Below are 16,709 nucleotides of genomic sequence, written 5' to 3'. Positions count from 1 at the left end.
AGACAAAAAATCAGAAAAAAGAATTCGGATGTCTGAAAAGACGCTGATCATGCTCAATCGAATTCTTGAGTTCTTCTTCTGGGCAGCCTTTTTCTTAATACTGTAAAAACTCTGTATAGAACGGAAAACATTGTGACCTGGGAAAGTTAGCTTGTTAAGAAGAATCTTGATCGCGCATGCTGATATGTACAACTGTAACGTGTCGATCAAGGTGTTTTAAGGGCGCTTGAATGCCAAATCAAATTTTCGTTTGAATCATGTCTATACGCCGCGCACAGACTGTATTTGACTATACTCAAAAAGTTTTCTTGTTTCAGTTCTTGAAATCACGTTTTACTATTGATAATATTGCAGATTCAGAAATGATTCACTATGGCACCTAACTCTGGGTCCTAATAACCTCACAAATTCATTTATGGCAACTGGCGATCGAACAAAGTTGGTTCAAGGTCATTTAATGACGCCAGACCATATATGACTCCGAGTGTTCGTAAAAGGGTTTACATAATTTCTGTTATTCCCTAATAATAAAAGGTAAAAAAGAAATTTAAGGATTTTTAAACAATCACAATTATGAAGCAAGTGACTGAATATGAGGCAAGTGAGAATAAATTAAGAATTGGGCATAATGTCAAATTAGCCCTATTCTTCATAAGACCGTTTTCTCCAGTCAGATCAAACTTCCGCCATCCTAAGCGTCTTTGGTGATGGTTTTCCATAGTTTTTCATTGAATCTGAGCATATGTCACCGGAAAATTTTAAAGTTATTAATCTCCGCGCAATAACAGATAATCGCCATAGATATAAACTCAAAACGTAAAACATTCAAGTGTTTATATCTTAGCCTGTGCGTCTGCTTTTGTAGGAAAGACAGCTATTGCTGGAGCAGGCGGAAAGGGCGGAAAATGGGCGGAAGGAGGCGGAACAGGAAGCAGAACAAGCTCTGTACCAGTTGGAGACATTCCTAGACGACATGGAAAAACTGGTTAGCGCAAAGTTCCCGAAGTGAAAAAAAGAAACACAGGAAAAATTTTTAAAAAAATTGATAGAAAATAAGTTAAATAAATTTGGTCAAGTGATTTTGGTTAGGTTAATTTAATAAAGTTGGCAACTTTACCCTTCATGTTGATAACTCGCTAAAAGCTTCTCAATAAAAAAAGCCACGATGACGTTTATGTTGTACACTTGGAAACAACGAAAACAAGATTTTCTCTTACTACATACCGAACAAGAAATTTCAGAGAAAAAACGTAAGAATTATGAGCTGAACGAAACCAAGCGAAGTCAATTTTCGCTCAACTTTGTGGGTGCATTATTTATACCCCCCCCCGCCACTGTGTACAAGCCATTTTTACTTGATGAATTACTGTGTCTTGACTGTTCTCAATTTTTCTAGGTTTATTCTTGAAGACCCATTAGATAAGGTTCTTGTACTTCTTGTAATTTTAGCACAAGATGCGTGACTATACGAGACTAGAGGCGAGGCACTATCGCAAACTGGATGAGGACATGCAAGAGCAGTACCTGAAGACCCTTTCTCCGTATGCTAAGGAAGCACTTATGCAACAGCTCAACGAGGGACCAGGGGATGCTAACTTTGCTGTAAGCATTGCGTGGATACACGTGTACCTATGAGAAGATTAAAGTTCTTCACGACTTTCTTGGTTTTGCTGGAGGAAGAGGTCCTAGCTTTGAGTTCCTTACATAGTCGCCCAAGATATTGAGCACATGTCGTGTGTCATCTAGATAAATGAATCTGCACGAAAATTACGGATACTAAAAACTCTCCCAGCTACCCTAGCTGATTTTTTTCACACAACTATTCAAAATAGTGAAATCAATATAGTACTATATTGATTTCGCTATTTTGAATAGTTGTGTCAAAAAAAATTTGCTAGGGTAGCTGGGAGAGTTTTTAGTATCCGTAATTTTCGTGCAGATTCATTTATTAAGATGACACACAATATGTCTTCGATATCTTGGGCAACTATGTAAGGACCTCAAAGCTAGGACCTCTTCATCAAGTAAAACCAAGAAAGTCGTGAAGAAATTTAATCTCCTCCTCATAGGGACAAACTGTGAATGTGTCATTGGAGCTTTTTGTCCGATCTATTTTGGACTGTTCATGAGACCAGGCATGTCCAATAATAAGCGCAGCAAAAGTTGCACTGGATTTCACAATTTGTGGAATTTAAAATTCAGCTAAGGTGTTTCTTGGCTTTAGCCTCCAATTTCCAGCAAGCTTCAAAAAATAGCCCTCTAAGTTACTTTGATTTCCTTGAAGACCCATTGCCCTGATAAACTGATAACCATTGCCTTGGTTATTAAAAGTTTAACCCCAATTTTGTAAATAACCCTCCAAAAAACTGCTTTCGGATCATTTGCTCAATCTTCAGCGTTGTGGTTGAACAACTGATTGCAGAAGATTCAACCGAAAACCAGGAACTTGTCAAGAACTGTTGATAGTTTGGCCTGGTTGGTGTTCACCCTGATTTCGAGCGAAAGTTCGCTTAACAATTTTTCAGAGCATTTTTAAAATAGTTTTTTTTTCGAGTTCATTTAGTTTCGAAACATCTGCCGCTTTTCTGATTGCTGGTTTTGATGTCGAAAGCTTCTGCACCAATTTTTTGATATACAATTCTCTTAGAAAGTTCTAAGACTCTCTCAATTACATGGTGTCTCAGTAAAAAATAAAGTACCAATTTGAGAATCAAGCATTCACTTGATGCGCGCGCTAACCACTCTGTAACTTGTCGGAGATGTAGAGAGAGCACATCACGCCACGATTGCACAAATGACACAATTTTTTCTACAGTTTCCTGCCTATGAGCAGAAACCGTTGATGTAAGCTAGTATAATGTAGTCTACGTTTAACTAATATGTAGTCTATCTCTTTAACAATTGAAAACTAGGCACATATATACACCTTAATTATGTTTTCTTTGCTGAAACTTTTTTCAAACGCGGCGGTGAATTTGACTTTGGTCTTACAGCAGCTGAAAACGAAAAGTGGAAGCAGTACTACAAAATTTGGCATCAGTGATGTTGGCTTTAAATATGTACATTAAGCGTTTATTTATGAGACAAAATAATATTAATGCAATGCATGTAGGAAACTCTTAATCGGTATCTTAATATTTCGCTTTTAATTGATTGGAACAAGCAAAATACGAAACAAAGATGCACGTTTATTTTTTACGATGGTTTCTAGATATAAGTGACTGTAAGCCCGATGTCAAACGTTACATTTTTGACCCATTGTTTGTCCCGCTCAACTGGAATTTAATGGTCTGGAAATAAATTTTCCATTCATCTAAAAGTTAAATTTTGAGGGTTCCCACATAACAAACTGTGTACCAATGACAAACATCAAATAAATTTTTTTTTTCGCCATTATTTTGTTTGCTTGCTATTTGTTTCTATAGAAGAAATCCTCCTGTTCTCCACAAGCTTGCTTAGACCAAAGATATATTCCTGCCACTTTGCTTCTTTAGAGATTGACCTTGAATTTAGGTTAGGATGGCAGCATAAACAGAAAAATTTCTAGGAGCAATAATAGTATCAAAATACTGATTTGTAAATAGATCGTCGTATCATCACCAATTGAGCTTGTTACAATTAGGTTCGTCATATGATCAATTTGAATAACGTAATTCCAATCAACGATTGAACAGCTTATTAGCTATGAGCGTAGCTCAAGGTGCAAAAAGGTCTGCAGTAAATTTTTTCATAATAGGCCAACATTGTAACCTAGCAGGTAATTCAAATTTATACTTGCTGCGCTAATTTGAAGCTTTGTAGCATCCCTATGTCAGACTTTTAATATACGAGAGTTTATACGCATTTGCGAACTGCGACACATAACAGCACTGCTTCAATTTTTCGCTTTTTGTTTCACTTAATAAGCTAGAGTGCAACTAAGGCGATTAAAACAATCTGATATCTTTTAATAGCGTTTCCAACCCAGCTCAGGTCTTTGAAAAACTGAGCACCTAAATGTTTTCACTTGTTCAGTGGGTACATCATTCAGTTTTAAAGATGTAAATTGATTAAAATACCCTCGTCGAGGCTTGGATTTACGAAAACCACGTGTTTGACCAAAGAGTGGTCCCGTAGTGGACCCGAATTAAAATTCATTACTTAATTAGTCTATTCTCATTATGATTTTTTAAAATTCTGGACAGGGCATTTTATAGCTTGATAAATTTAAATTTCAGAAACTGTTTCTGATTTTTTCTTCTCAGACTGAAAAATAGACTGGATTTGGTCTACACAGAATGAAATTTGGATGAGTCATGCACTGATTTTCTTCTGGACAGCCTATAATTCGTCAAGCTTAAACGTCAGCCTAAACGTTTAGATCAACCATGCTTGCCTGAATAGATCCATGAAAAAAATTCAGCTTGGTTTAAGTTGTTATCTGAAGATTATCTGACTTCAAGTTTTTGATATTGTGCTAAAATTTCTGCAGCTGGACTTTAGCTCGACCCAAAACTAAGGCTGGACTTTTGGTCGAGCCGAATTTGGAAAGAGTTGGCTATTTCATATATAGTAATCAACGGGTATGGCTCTTTAGTTTCTCTCCATTGAAGAAGTTGTAAGAAAAAAGGCATCTCTTAAACTGAACATCAAATTTTTCTATCAAAAGTCGTAAACGATTCAAACACTCAACTCTCAAACAGTAAGCATATCCAAAGATGTTTGTTGGAGCTATTATAACAAGTCCATTTATCCGAATTAACGGTTTTCCGGTAAAGTTTATTTTTATTTAATAATAAACTGGACTGCTTGTCAAAATGATGCTTTGGTGTTATGTACTTGAGTGCTTGCGTATTCATAAAAGGAAATGACAAAACACAAAAAAAAATCAAATAATAATTATTTCTTTGACTTATGGAAAGACTGCTTGACCTTAATTGGGTGTGAACTCTTGCTTCTCACGTGAAAAGACCGTGCTTGACCTCAATTTTCTGTGAAAAGACCTCAGCTAAAGCCATGAAAAGACATTACCTTGACTGACTTAAGTTAGGTGCTGCAGATTGTAATTATAGTCAATATTGGCTTTTTTTTACTAGATTTTCAAAATCGTTTCATAAGTCGAGGTGAGGTCTAGACTAAGTCGAGGTCTACACTAGGATAAAGAAAGGTGCGAGAGTTTTGTATCTTGCCATTTTATTTCATCATGACAAAACCACTAAAGGCATAAAACAAAACTTCTAATCTTTTATTGGTTCTGAAAAAGATGATTAATTTTTTTTTCAATTGTCTTGGCAAAACAGCTCTTTGTAAAATAGATTCATTACTTCTTTGGTTATTCAAATGAAAAAAAAACTGATATTGTCTTTTTATATTCCAGATGCAAACGGACGAAGTAATCCAGGAAGCCAAGAAGGCCATTTCTGAGATCAGGTCTGGAAGTCGAAGGAGCCAGCGATCAGCGGAGGCGCAAATGTAAGAAATACAAACAGCCCTCTAAAAATACCAAAAAAAAACATTTCTTTAAAAATACTATTGTTTCGCACACTTAGAAAGGAAACACAGCCGAGATGCTGCTCGTTATTGAAAGGTTCATTCTTAGTTACAAAGAAATCAGTTTTAGTTTTTTTCCTGATAATAAGGAAGATTATCATATGTAGCTCTAACAATTTGAGGGGAGAACCTTTTGTCCTGGTACTCTGTTCTGAGCTGCATTTTTGTATCACCGCTAATAAACGGAAGGCTCTTTATGCAAAAAAAAATTTAATTTTTACCTCCCCCCCCCCCCCCCATCCCTCCTCCCCTCGGCTGACAGTTTTTTCGAAGCATTTACACGTATCATGTATGACTGCTGATGATCATGTGATGTTACTAAATATGACGTCACACATTTGATCACCACATATTATCATATGTAAATACAAATCATGACATATTTCCCAGTATGGCTATTGTGACATTTCTTAGGAAAAAGCGTTTGAGAAAGCATTAAAGAAGAGAGTTGAAGAAAGAAGGAAAAAGAAATCAGTGAAAAATATGCTGTTATTCAATTTAGAATGATGAAATCCATTCGTAACATGAGACGAATTCATTCGTGAGTACCCATAACATAGAAGTAGATTATCACATACATTATCTGGTAGCACGTCGGATTAGAGTTTAGCCAAACTGTTACTTTTCATTGATCACATCAAATGTTGAACATTATCGGACCGAGCAACAGTCTGTTATACTGGTCACATTATTTAAATGAAATCTACAGATATGAATTTCACTTGATTATTTTCTGTTACGCTTGAATTGAATTCAATTGTAGATAAAATCGATTCAATTCAATTCGATTCAATTATCTAAATGAAATCTACAAATATGAATTTCACTTGATTATTTTCTGTAACGCTTGAAATAAATCGGACAAAAAATTACTCAAGAGCTAAGAAAATTCAAAGAAGAATTCGCTGAGAAGAGTTTAAAGACTAAAAATTGCATAAGAAATTATTGCAGTTTTGCAAATTTAAAAATTGTAAATAAATTTTGTTGGTTTGACCAAAAATTTAAAAATTTATCCCCGGTCTAAATGTATCAAAAATGGCTATAGCAGTTTATGAGTTTTTTGGAGAAAGTAAGAACTTACATCTTGCGTGGATTTTAATTGCAATTATGTGTTTGTTTTAAACTTAGCACACATTTTTTTTTTACAAAACTTTTAATTTAGAAGAATTCTGACTGCAAAACTTATGATTAATTGAACATAGATTTCGCAGATAATGCGGTTGCTATGTTGAATGTGGACTTTTCATTGGAAGTAGATAACTACATGAAATTAACAACAAATTAAGTCGTCAAATTTAAGTTTGCAATTTGAACTTTGCTTCTGAAATTTGAGCTGATTTGAACAACAAATTGTTCACAAGATAAGAACATTTTCAAATATTCTGAAGTGGAACGAAAACTGAATATCTTCTATGGTTGTAATATTCGTCTCAGGCAATTTTTTTTCATATTTTAACTTTCTAAAATGTTTGCGAAAGTAGTAGCCTTTTATAAATTAATGTAGGTTGAGAAAGTAATTTTGTCAAATCCTTGTTTGTTTTGTATACATTTTTAAAAATTGGGTGAACAAGTTTTTGCTTAATTTTCCCTTAATCCATGGAAACTTTCTGTATCATCTAGTGAGTGTACAATAGCGAAAAAAAACTTATAGCAAAAAAAAAAAAGAAAAAAGATTGAAACTCAATATCTTAATTAAAATTAAGTTGAAATCGTGAGTGGAAAAATTGCGTCTGGTTTCAAGCTTTTACATCAATGTTTTTGTGAGATTTTCTCTGTTATACGTGATTCTTCATTGTGGTACGTGATCGTGTATTTTTTTACCGCAGCAAAATCAGCATGCATCACAAATTTACTACTTCTTAAAGTCCTAACTGAAAAAAGCTATGTTTGAAAGTTCTTTTTGTTCTTATGTTATTGGATTCATTTTGTGACATTCGTAATTTTATATTAAACCTGATTCATCAAAGTTTCCCCAAAATTACTTTTGGGGAGAAAAGTTTAGTTTTGAAGAGTTTGATGTCATAGTGAATGATAAGGTCAAAATACTCTTCTGATCAGCCTTCTGGCTGTTAAACAGCGTTCTGGGCTAAATATATAGACATACTCAATATAAAATTTTGCAACGCTTATTTTGTTAATTAAGACGTATGTATATTGTCGCTGTGTTGAAAAATATTTCATCAATGTGTCAAAAATTGGTATGAATATTTTCTTGTAATTTTTTTTTGCAAAATTCTATAAAACTCATTCGAGGTGCGCACTCAATTTCCATGTGATTATAATGATCTGTTTCAAAAGTGATCAGGACTGATATGTACATATTTAATAGATTGCACTTACCACCACAATTATGACAACATCAAACGTATCTCAGAAAGCAATAACTCTTCTTAAGAACTAAATTGTATTCTTTTTAAATTGAAGAAATGTATAAATATTGATTTTTCTTTATTTGACAATTACCTCAATGATATCTTCGGAAATGGCATCTGACTAATGTTAAATCTTTTGCTCGAACGGGGGGTGATACATCGGGCATCGGGCTGCAACTCAATTAGGCGTAAAAAATTTTTTGTAGCCAGTTGTCGGAAATTCCGGTTCTAAATTTTGTGGAAATGAGGCGAACATCCGTTAAAAAACTTAGGAGAGGTACTTAAAAACTCACTAGTGCTATAAAGTAGCCAAGATCACCTAATTTGGCATTTGGCTTGACATGCAAAGAGTTGCTGAAATTACATCTGAATTGTGCCATTTCTCTCAACTGTTTCCATCTATTTTCGTCTACTCGGTGTCATCACGGCCAAGGACTTTGATTTTCAAGAAGTAACTGGGAATAAACAGTTAATGTTCAAAATTTCTCAATTGATTTAGTATACATAATTTATAACTACCGACTGAAAAAGCGCGCGGAGAATTTCGTGAGTTGAAATTAAATTAGATGGTAAAACTCTTCAAAATTTTTATAAAGACAAATTGTTTTAGACAATCGGGTGAAATAACATTGGGTAAAATATCAGGTTCGGTATAATGGCATTGGGTAAAATAACATTGGGTAAAATATTTGGTTGGGTATAATGGCATTGGGTAAAATAACATTTGTAAAATATGGGGTTGGGTAAAATGGCATCGGGTAAAATGGAATTGGGTAAATTGTCCCGACAATTGGGTAAATGGCATAACAAAAATTTCTTGTTTGAGTTTTGCCTAATATCCTACACCCCGCTCGAACGTGAATGATTAATTTTTGTTGTTAATTTGTTCTGATTGGAAAATGTGAATGATGAACACCGATTTTTAAACTGATATCTAATAATAATTTATTAATTGCCCTATGCAAATTTTCCGCTTGACAATTTTGCGCTTTTCTTCTAGAACATTCTTTGACTTCTCAAGTGACTTTTTCACGCTTTCGGTCTTCATTTTTGAGTGATTTCTATTGTTCTCACTCCGAAGTAAAGCTTGTTGCTAATATAAACTCGGTTGCAGCAAAGTCAAAACAAGGGTCCAATAGCACAGTCGGCATTGCATAAGGTTATGAAGAGGGAGGTCAATGGTGCGAATCCCGGAGGGGTCAGATGTTTTTCCACCCCCTGTCGTTCGAGAGCAATTCTTCCGACATTAGTCGGTTTATGTTTCCACAAGATAATTGCTGCACAAATTCAAGCAAGCTGAAAGGTGAATGTGTCTGAAATGACAATTGCAATTATTTTAGCCAAACAAAATGCAGCCAAAACACTTTTAGTCATTTTGAGCTAGCGCTGAAATCACATTAGCTCTGATATTTTCCATTAAACTGTTGCAAATCTTGGATAACGTTTGTGATTGTTTTTAAGGAAGGCGGACCCAATGTTGAGTGAATATCTGCGGACTTATGACTTTGTTCACGAGTTCAAATCCACCATCACGTTTCTCTTCAAAACTAAAGGTAAATTTACCTTACCATAGTTTTTAACTTATCGTAGTTATTTAACTTATCATAGAATTAGTATTTAACTTATGATAGAATTTAACTTATCATATTAAGTTATCATAGATTAACATGTCTCACATGTTGACGACATGTTAATCTTACTTGCATTGAAAGGTTATTCAAAAGGAGGTAGAAATTTTTTACACAGTTTTAGCACATTTAAGCTAACAATTTTCAAAAAATGCTAAAACAATTATGATTGAAAAATAACGACCAAAATGTGATGTGCTGATTTTTTTTTTACTTTTTGTTGAATTTAGAGAATCCTGACGGTAACGGACAAACATTAAGATCATGATTTCTGTTTTTTTAATCCTGAAAACATGAAAATTGAGTTAACCGCTTGGTTAAAATTACGTGCTAAAAAGTGTAACTCAAGCATTATTAATCTCATAACTTAGAACACACTATGGTTCGTTTTTCTTTAAGTAATCTAATACCAATGTTGAATAAATCCTGCTGTTTTGTCGTTTGGAACTCGTTTGTGGTGTTTAGACTTTTCTTCTGTTACTTTTTGGTAAAACAAGGATTTTGTTAAAATTGTTTGTGATTTGTGATTTCAGCTGTGGACTCTATAGTCACAATACTTGACGAGATAGAAGTGATCAACTTCGACAAAGATGAAAATTGTTTCCAACAAATTGCAGAGATGCAACAACAACTCATCATCCGTTAGTTTTGTTTTTCAAATTAATTTTGAGGTCAAATGAAAAGCTACAGATCTTAATCAAGGATCTGCAATGTATTACAAAACAATGCAACTAACAAGAAGAACTGTTTAATTGCTCTCAAACAAGTTGGTCATGTTGGTCTTTTTTATGCGATTTTTTGCCTCACCGAATTTTCGTCTCGCCCATTTGATTTTTCGTCCTCAAAAAAGGGGTTAACAAGTAGCGCCCAGCGGGCATTAAGTTTTCTTAGAGCCTTTCAGCTCACTTGTCTCCAAGTATGCGTTTCACAAAAACTGTTTTGAAGACATGATTATGGTGCGAAGGGCAGTTCTAAAGAGGTTAATCCCCCCACATCAGCCCCGCTCACTTCACCCCAATCCCCATCCCTGCACTTCATTCAAGCCGTAAGTGCCCGTGCAGCCGTAAGTGCCCTCCCACGAAGCCAACTGTTCGCCGGTCGTTTGAGAGCAATTCGCCCGACGTTAGTTGGTTATGTTTAAACTCTTGCAATTTTTGCAAACAAAAGCATGAGGAGCGTCGGTATCATTTTTTGAGATCGCTATTGTTTTAAAGATACTGCAAACACAATTACCGGAGTTCAACTATGAATAAGTACTTGTAGGATATCAAATCGTCTGTCTTCGTGAAGCGTGTGTACAGTATACAGAACGGGTTAGAAATTTATTGGTTTTTCATCCTATTAAAACGAACAAGGGTCCCTCGTCATTGACCATTGCAAACCTTAAAAGATCTTATAAGATTCACATATGGCCTTACTGGTTAATGCATTGTTTTATAAGATTGTATAAGAGAATTAAAAGATTTACTCTGAATTTGTAGGATCTTATAAGAGTAAAAATTCGTAAGATCTTATAAGATTCCTATAAGTTATGTTTTAATCTTTTAAGAATTCCTAAGAATAGTAACAACTCGTAAGACTTTATATGTATCTTATAAGACACACATTATTCTTATAGAATTGAAACTATCTTGTTAGATTTTAAAGATTCTTAAAAAAGCACACAAAATTCTGTTAAAATTAAGGCAGATTTTGTAAGTACTAGTCAGAATCTTATAAGAAACATTTTGTTCTTGTAAGATATAACAGATGTTGTAAGTATCTTCAAAGCTTGTCGATGCATTGTTAGGAACTTAAAGATATGTTAATCTCTAAAAAGTCTTGTAAGGGTTTGAAATATTGCCTTTGGCAAATATTTTGCATACGCTAGCTCTCTCAAGGAACCCGGACGATGTAAACATTGAGAACTAAAACAGGTGAATTATTGTTTTCACAATTTCTGATTTCACAATTTTTGCAATTTGCGCGTAGCAAGACGCTCCGTTAGAGTTGAAAGTAAGTTGTTTTTTTTAACCGTTTTTTTAAGATAAAATGACCGCTGATTTTCTAGACAAAGCCGTTTCAAAATGTTTCCTTAGACAATGGCCGTCATTGTTATAGTGCGGTTATAATCCGACTCAAATTTAGACCATGGTTTAGACTAGAAACAGATGTGATCAAGATGTGAGTGTAAGATTTGTTTCGTTCTTTGCCGGTGCGAGCCTTGTAAAATCTTGCGTAAATAATCTTACATCTTATAAGATTTGCGTTTATTCCTCAGAGCAAATCTTGTAAGATCTTATAAGACGATACCTACCTCCTACAAGATTGATTCTGTCTTGTAAGATCTTACAAGATATGCAATGTTTTACAAGATCTTACAAGATATGCTGCATCTTATAAGCAATTACAAGATATGGAGTATTGGTAAGAATCTTATGAGATCTTATAAGATTTGCAATGGTCAATGACTAGGGGTCTGTTTACAAATTGTCGGGGTTCAATTTTATACCAAAAAAACGTTTGGATAGAAACTAAATTTTAAGAAACCTTTTAAAAGCTTTTTTGTCTTATGTATATCTGATGAAATTAAATCCAATTTTTTATGGTTTTCTGTTTTTCTACAGTGCTGGGCGAAATCCTTGGTGTCCTACTGCGCATCCTGTTCCAAAATAAACTGGATCACAGATCCCTTGCCTACTTCCAGAGACAGCTGCCAGACCTCGTGCCCAGATCCCTCTTTGCCCAGATAGACGACTCAATCCTGTCTGGAGGGGCTGAACTTAAACGACTGCAGGAACAAGTTGCATCATTGTAAGATAAAAATTCTTTTTTCCTCTCTCTCTCTCTCTCTCTCTCTCTCTCTCTCGCTTGATTAGAAGACTTTTAGGTTCCAAGTTGTCTAGGAAAATAAAACCCCACTGAAAAGAACCTAGTCTGATTCTAATAGAAAATAATATTAATAGTCAAGCTTTTTAGTAGTCATAAGTGGGGTTTACTTCCGTGGAGGTGTTTTTCCTTGAGGGGTGGGGGCTTTCCTGCCTATAATTCGGTGGGCGGGAGAGTTCTTGGTTCGTGGAGGTTGGGGGGGGGGGGGGTTCTGAGCTAATCAATGGCTACATTGATTGCAAGTCTAAGTTTCACTCTTTTGTTACTTGCAAGGCTTGTTGGCACGTTTTAATCAGTCCGTTTTCGATTCAAATCAGCATGATAGCAAATTTTTCAAGAACTGGAGCCTCTCGGACTTTAGTGTCATAAAATTTCAGTGCTCAATCATAGAATTTCAATTATGATTTTTACTATGACCAGAGTTCTGATCATGGCATCTTATAGACATTTCATAGCAAAATTCATATTTAAATATAGAATCAGCATTTTGTAATATACACTCAGCTGTCGGAGTTGTTTCTGTATTTATATTTTGACAAATATATTAAAAAGCATATTTGTCCCTAATATTAATATCATGTCGGTATTAATATTTATAACAAATATTTGTTATTAATATTTGTCCTTAATATTAATATCATGTCGGTATTAATATTTATAACAAATATTTGTTATTAATATTTGTTATTAATATTAATATCATGTCGGTGACATTTTAGGAAGGCAGCGCTAGAGTCACAGAGAAGAGATTACGAGGATAAGCTCAGGTTCGTTCCCAATATCTGCTATTTTTTTCATTTTTCTTCCTTATTTTTCTCCTAATTTCTCTGATGTTTAGCAAACTGGAGAATGAATTTGGACAGAACAAAGAACAGCTGCGACATCTCATGACTGTGAGTGGATTTGTCTTCTTTCCGAAAATCTAATTGGTTCATTAAGGTCAACCGGCAATATTTCATTTTATATCGTTCCAATTGGAAGCCGAAAAGAAACGGACGTTCCAATTAATTTCAGAAGCCGAAAACAAAGTCACGGCGCAAAATTTGTAGCAAAATTTTGTTCACACCCTCTGTGTAATGGGGTTATGAAGTTTATACCCCCCCCCCCTATTTTCTTTTTTTTGAGCCAATTTTGACCCAATGATATGTTTTGCGGAGAAATTAAATCCAGCACCATTAAAAATGGGTGAAAATATTCATTTATTGTTGAAGAGATATTTTCATTCGCGATAAAAATTGATGCTGAAAGTATTCAAAATTTACCATAAGAAGTTTAGGCAGCCACTCTTTTTGTACGTTTTATAAATCGTTATCTGGGGAAAAATTACATGGTTTTGAAATGGAAAAAAAAAACAAACTTTTTAAAATCATATCGAAAATGTGAAAAAAATAGTGGTAAAAGGCATTCTTTAATTCTCTATTATTTTGAATTATATTTCTAACTCAATCTTAAAAAAAATTATACGAACAGAAGTGCGAAAGCATCAATTTAAACTCTAGAGTTTGAATTGATACTTTTGCACTTTTTGTGCGTATGATTTTTTTTAAGATTGAGTTAGAAATATAATTCAAAATAATAGAGAATTAAAGAATGCCTTTTACAACTATTTTTTTCACATTTTCGATATGATTAAAAAAAGTTTGTTTTTTTTTCTATTTCAAAACCAACTTGAAAATCAACTTTTTTAAGCGTTTGCTTTGTACTTTCATTACGAAGTAGTCTCTTTATTGTTTATTTTGCTTGCATTAAGAGAGATATGTGAAAACAAAAGTTACGAACGAGGCTTTCAGTTCAAGTTTAATCAAACAAAAACCTTGAAACGAGCATCAGCTAAAAAGCAATTCATATTCTAGAGAAATGAAGCATTTATTATACTACTCCATAGTCTACCATACAGGTAATTTTTCTTCAAAATGAACTATACATTGGGCAATTCAATTGAAATACAGTTGTGTTTTGTATGATAATAATATGAATTATAAAAACATAAAAGAGCGGCTTATTCAACAGTACTTAATGCTTAATCGTACAGACAAACGTTTGCAATCAAGACGCTCAATTGAGAGATTGAAATCAAGCAGAGGTCTAAATTTGAATTGAAATTTTTCAATACAGAAATGTAAGATCTACGTACAGTGCTTTTTTATTCGATTAAAATTTTCTGAAAAAACTAAACGAAGCAGCTTAAATTTGTGCAACATCCGAAAAAACAGAAACGAGGGTCATGAAAACAGTTATTTAGCTTCTTTTATTAATCATGAAAAAATTCCTCTCGCCATATTTTCTTTAATTGCGATCAAGTTATATAAAGTAGATGTATCACTATATCTGTCACTATAAGTTTTTTATTGTATTTTTTTTGTTTCCTCTAATTTTACTTGGCAGTTGGTATTTGTAATCAAATATATGCAGCAATTGTTTTTGAAAACAAAATGCTGCAAACCTGAAGACGCAAGCAAATCAGTTCTGAAGCAATTTCCTTTAATTATTTATTACAACATCAAAAATATCAGTCATTTCTAAACAATCGCTGCTAGCATTATTGGCCACAAAATAACAGGGAGGTAATATCATTTCATCCATGAGATTTCTATATATACAGAAAAAATGGAATTTGCTTTTTCCACAATTGACTGCTTTGATTTCAGGGTCCCCTAAATTTTTTTTTGCCCATAAAGGGCTGACAATATCTCATTTGCAACTTTTTTAGAGCTCAAAACAAATATTTGAGTTGCTTTACAGGAGCCCTAACAACGAAACTGAAAAAATCTTAACTTTAGCAGAAATTGAGTTTATTTTACTATCACAAAATTTCACGGAAAGACTGTTAAAATAATAACTATAAAGAGAACCAATTGAAATTGAAATGAGAAAATTTATGTACATAAATTGACTTTCCAGAAAAAGTTGAATGACATATTAGTCGCAAGTAGTATTAATTAGTAGAATTGTCAGAGAAATGAGATCACATACCTCGAAGTATATTGTGTTTTAGTTCTATGAATTTGGTAGATAACAAATTTATGGACTTGCCTTCAATGTGATTTCAAAATTTTGAAAGTTCCTTGCTTTCAAAGTTTTAGAAAGGAAATAGTGGTGCTTCGCATGTTTTCAGAAACACATATGAATTGCAACTGACCAAAGATGAAAAATTATACCAATAAACGCGATGATCTCATTTTATTTTTACTGATACTACCATTTTGTCAAAATCTCTTGCCTTCAAGATTTGCATTTTGGATGGTAATTTTTCATATGTGATTTACCAGAATACAAAAGAAAACAACCTAAAAAAATCAAAATAAATTGAAAAGGAAACAAATGTTATTGAAAAGATCAAACAATTGAGTCAGAACAAAAATTAACGATATGTTGTAACAATGACAGTATCAACAATAACAATACAACACTATGAAAACTATCTATACCAATATACACAAAATCTTTTAAAAAAGTATTAGTCAATTCTAAACGTTTGCTTCTAGCAGTATTTTTATCATAATAACAGGGAGTTGACATAATTTCATCTTTGTGATCTCGAATTTTACAGGTAAAAAAGAACAAGAACCCATTTTTTCTTTGTCAATGTTGTCTGCCTTGAATTCAGGGTCTCCAAAAACTTTATTAGCACATAAAGGGCCGACTATATTTTTTGCAACTCAACTTAGAACTCAAAGCAAACATCATCTGAGTTGTTTTACAGGAGCCCTAACACCGAAACTGAAAAAAATCTTAAATTTTGAGTTTCATTTTACTATCACAAAATTTCAAAGAAAGACTGTCAAAACAGTAACTACAAAGAGAGCCTTGTGAAATGGTAATGAGAAAACTTACGTATATGGATTGACTTTTCGGAAAAAATTTGAATGAAAAGTTAGTCGCGAGTAGTATTAGTCGTATTGATAGAAAAATGAGATCACATTCCTCGAAGTATATTGTGTTTTGGTTCTATGAATTTGGTAGATAACAAATTTATGGACTTACCTTCAAAGTGATTTCAAAATTTGGGAAATTCTTTTATTTCAAAGTTTTGAAAAGAAATTAGTGGTGCTTCGCATGTTACCAGAAACAAACAAAAATTGCAACTGACCAAAGATGCAAACAATTATATCAATAAATCGCGATTATCTCATTCTCTTTTACTCATAGTGCCGTTTTGCAAGAAACGCTTGCCTTCAAGATCTTGCATCTTGGAAGGTAGTTTTTCATTTGTGATTTACCAGAATATAAAAAATACAACCTAAAAAAAGCAAAATTAGTATAAAAGAAAACAACTTTGATTGAAAAGATCGAACAATTGAACCAGAACAAA

General features: G+C 33.6%; 1 protein-coding gene across 1 annotated transcript in view; it reads left to right on the top strand.

Annotated features, from left to right (window-relative positions):
- The window catches only part of LOC142351616 (uncharacterized), a 117,690-nt gene that overhangs the window by 77,868 nt on the left and 23,113 nt on the right, over positions 1-16,709 (top strand). The window contains exons 25-33 of the mRNA XM_075403754.1: positions 866-985; positions 1,450-1,602; positions 5,357-5,451; positions 6,032-6,070; positions 9,363-9,454; positions 10,063-10,170; positions 12,136-12,322; positions 13,117-13,164; positions 13,236-13,290. Of these exons, the coding sequence (XP_075259869.1) occupies positions 866-985; positions 1,450-1,602; positions 5,357-5,451; positions 6,032-6,070; positions 9,363-9,454; positions 10,063-10,170; positions 12,136-12,322; positions 13,117-13,164; positions 13,236-13,290 (897 nt within the window). The remainder of the gene's footprint in view (positions 1-865; positions 986-1,449; positions 1,603-5,356; positions 5,452-6,031; positions 6,071-9,362; positions 9,455-10,062; positions 10,171-12,135; positions 12,323-13,116; positions 13,165-13,235; positions 13,291-16,709) is intronic.

The sequence above is a fragment of the Convolutriloba macropyga genome, chromosome 13 (genome assembly GCF_964194025.1).
Source record: "Convolutriloba macropyga chromosome 13, txConMacr16.3, whole genome shotgun sequence".
In the NCBI taxonomy this organism is placed as follows: domain Eukaryota; kingdom Metazoa; phylum Xenacoelomorpha; order Acoela; family Convolutidae; genus Convolutriloba; species Convolutriloba macropyga.
The sequence above is the reverse complement of the archived record's forward strand: the minus strand, read 5'-3'. Positions and strand labels throughout refer to the sequence as shown.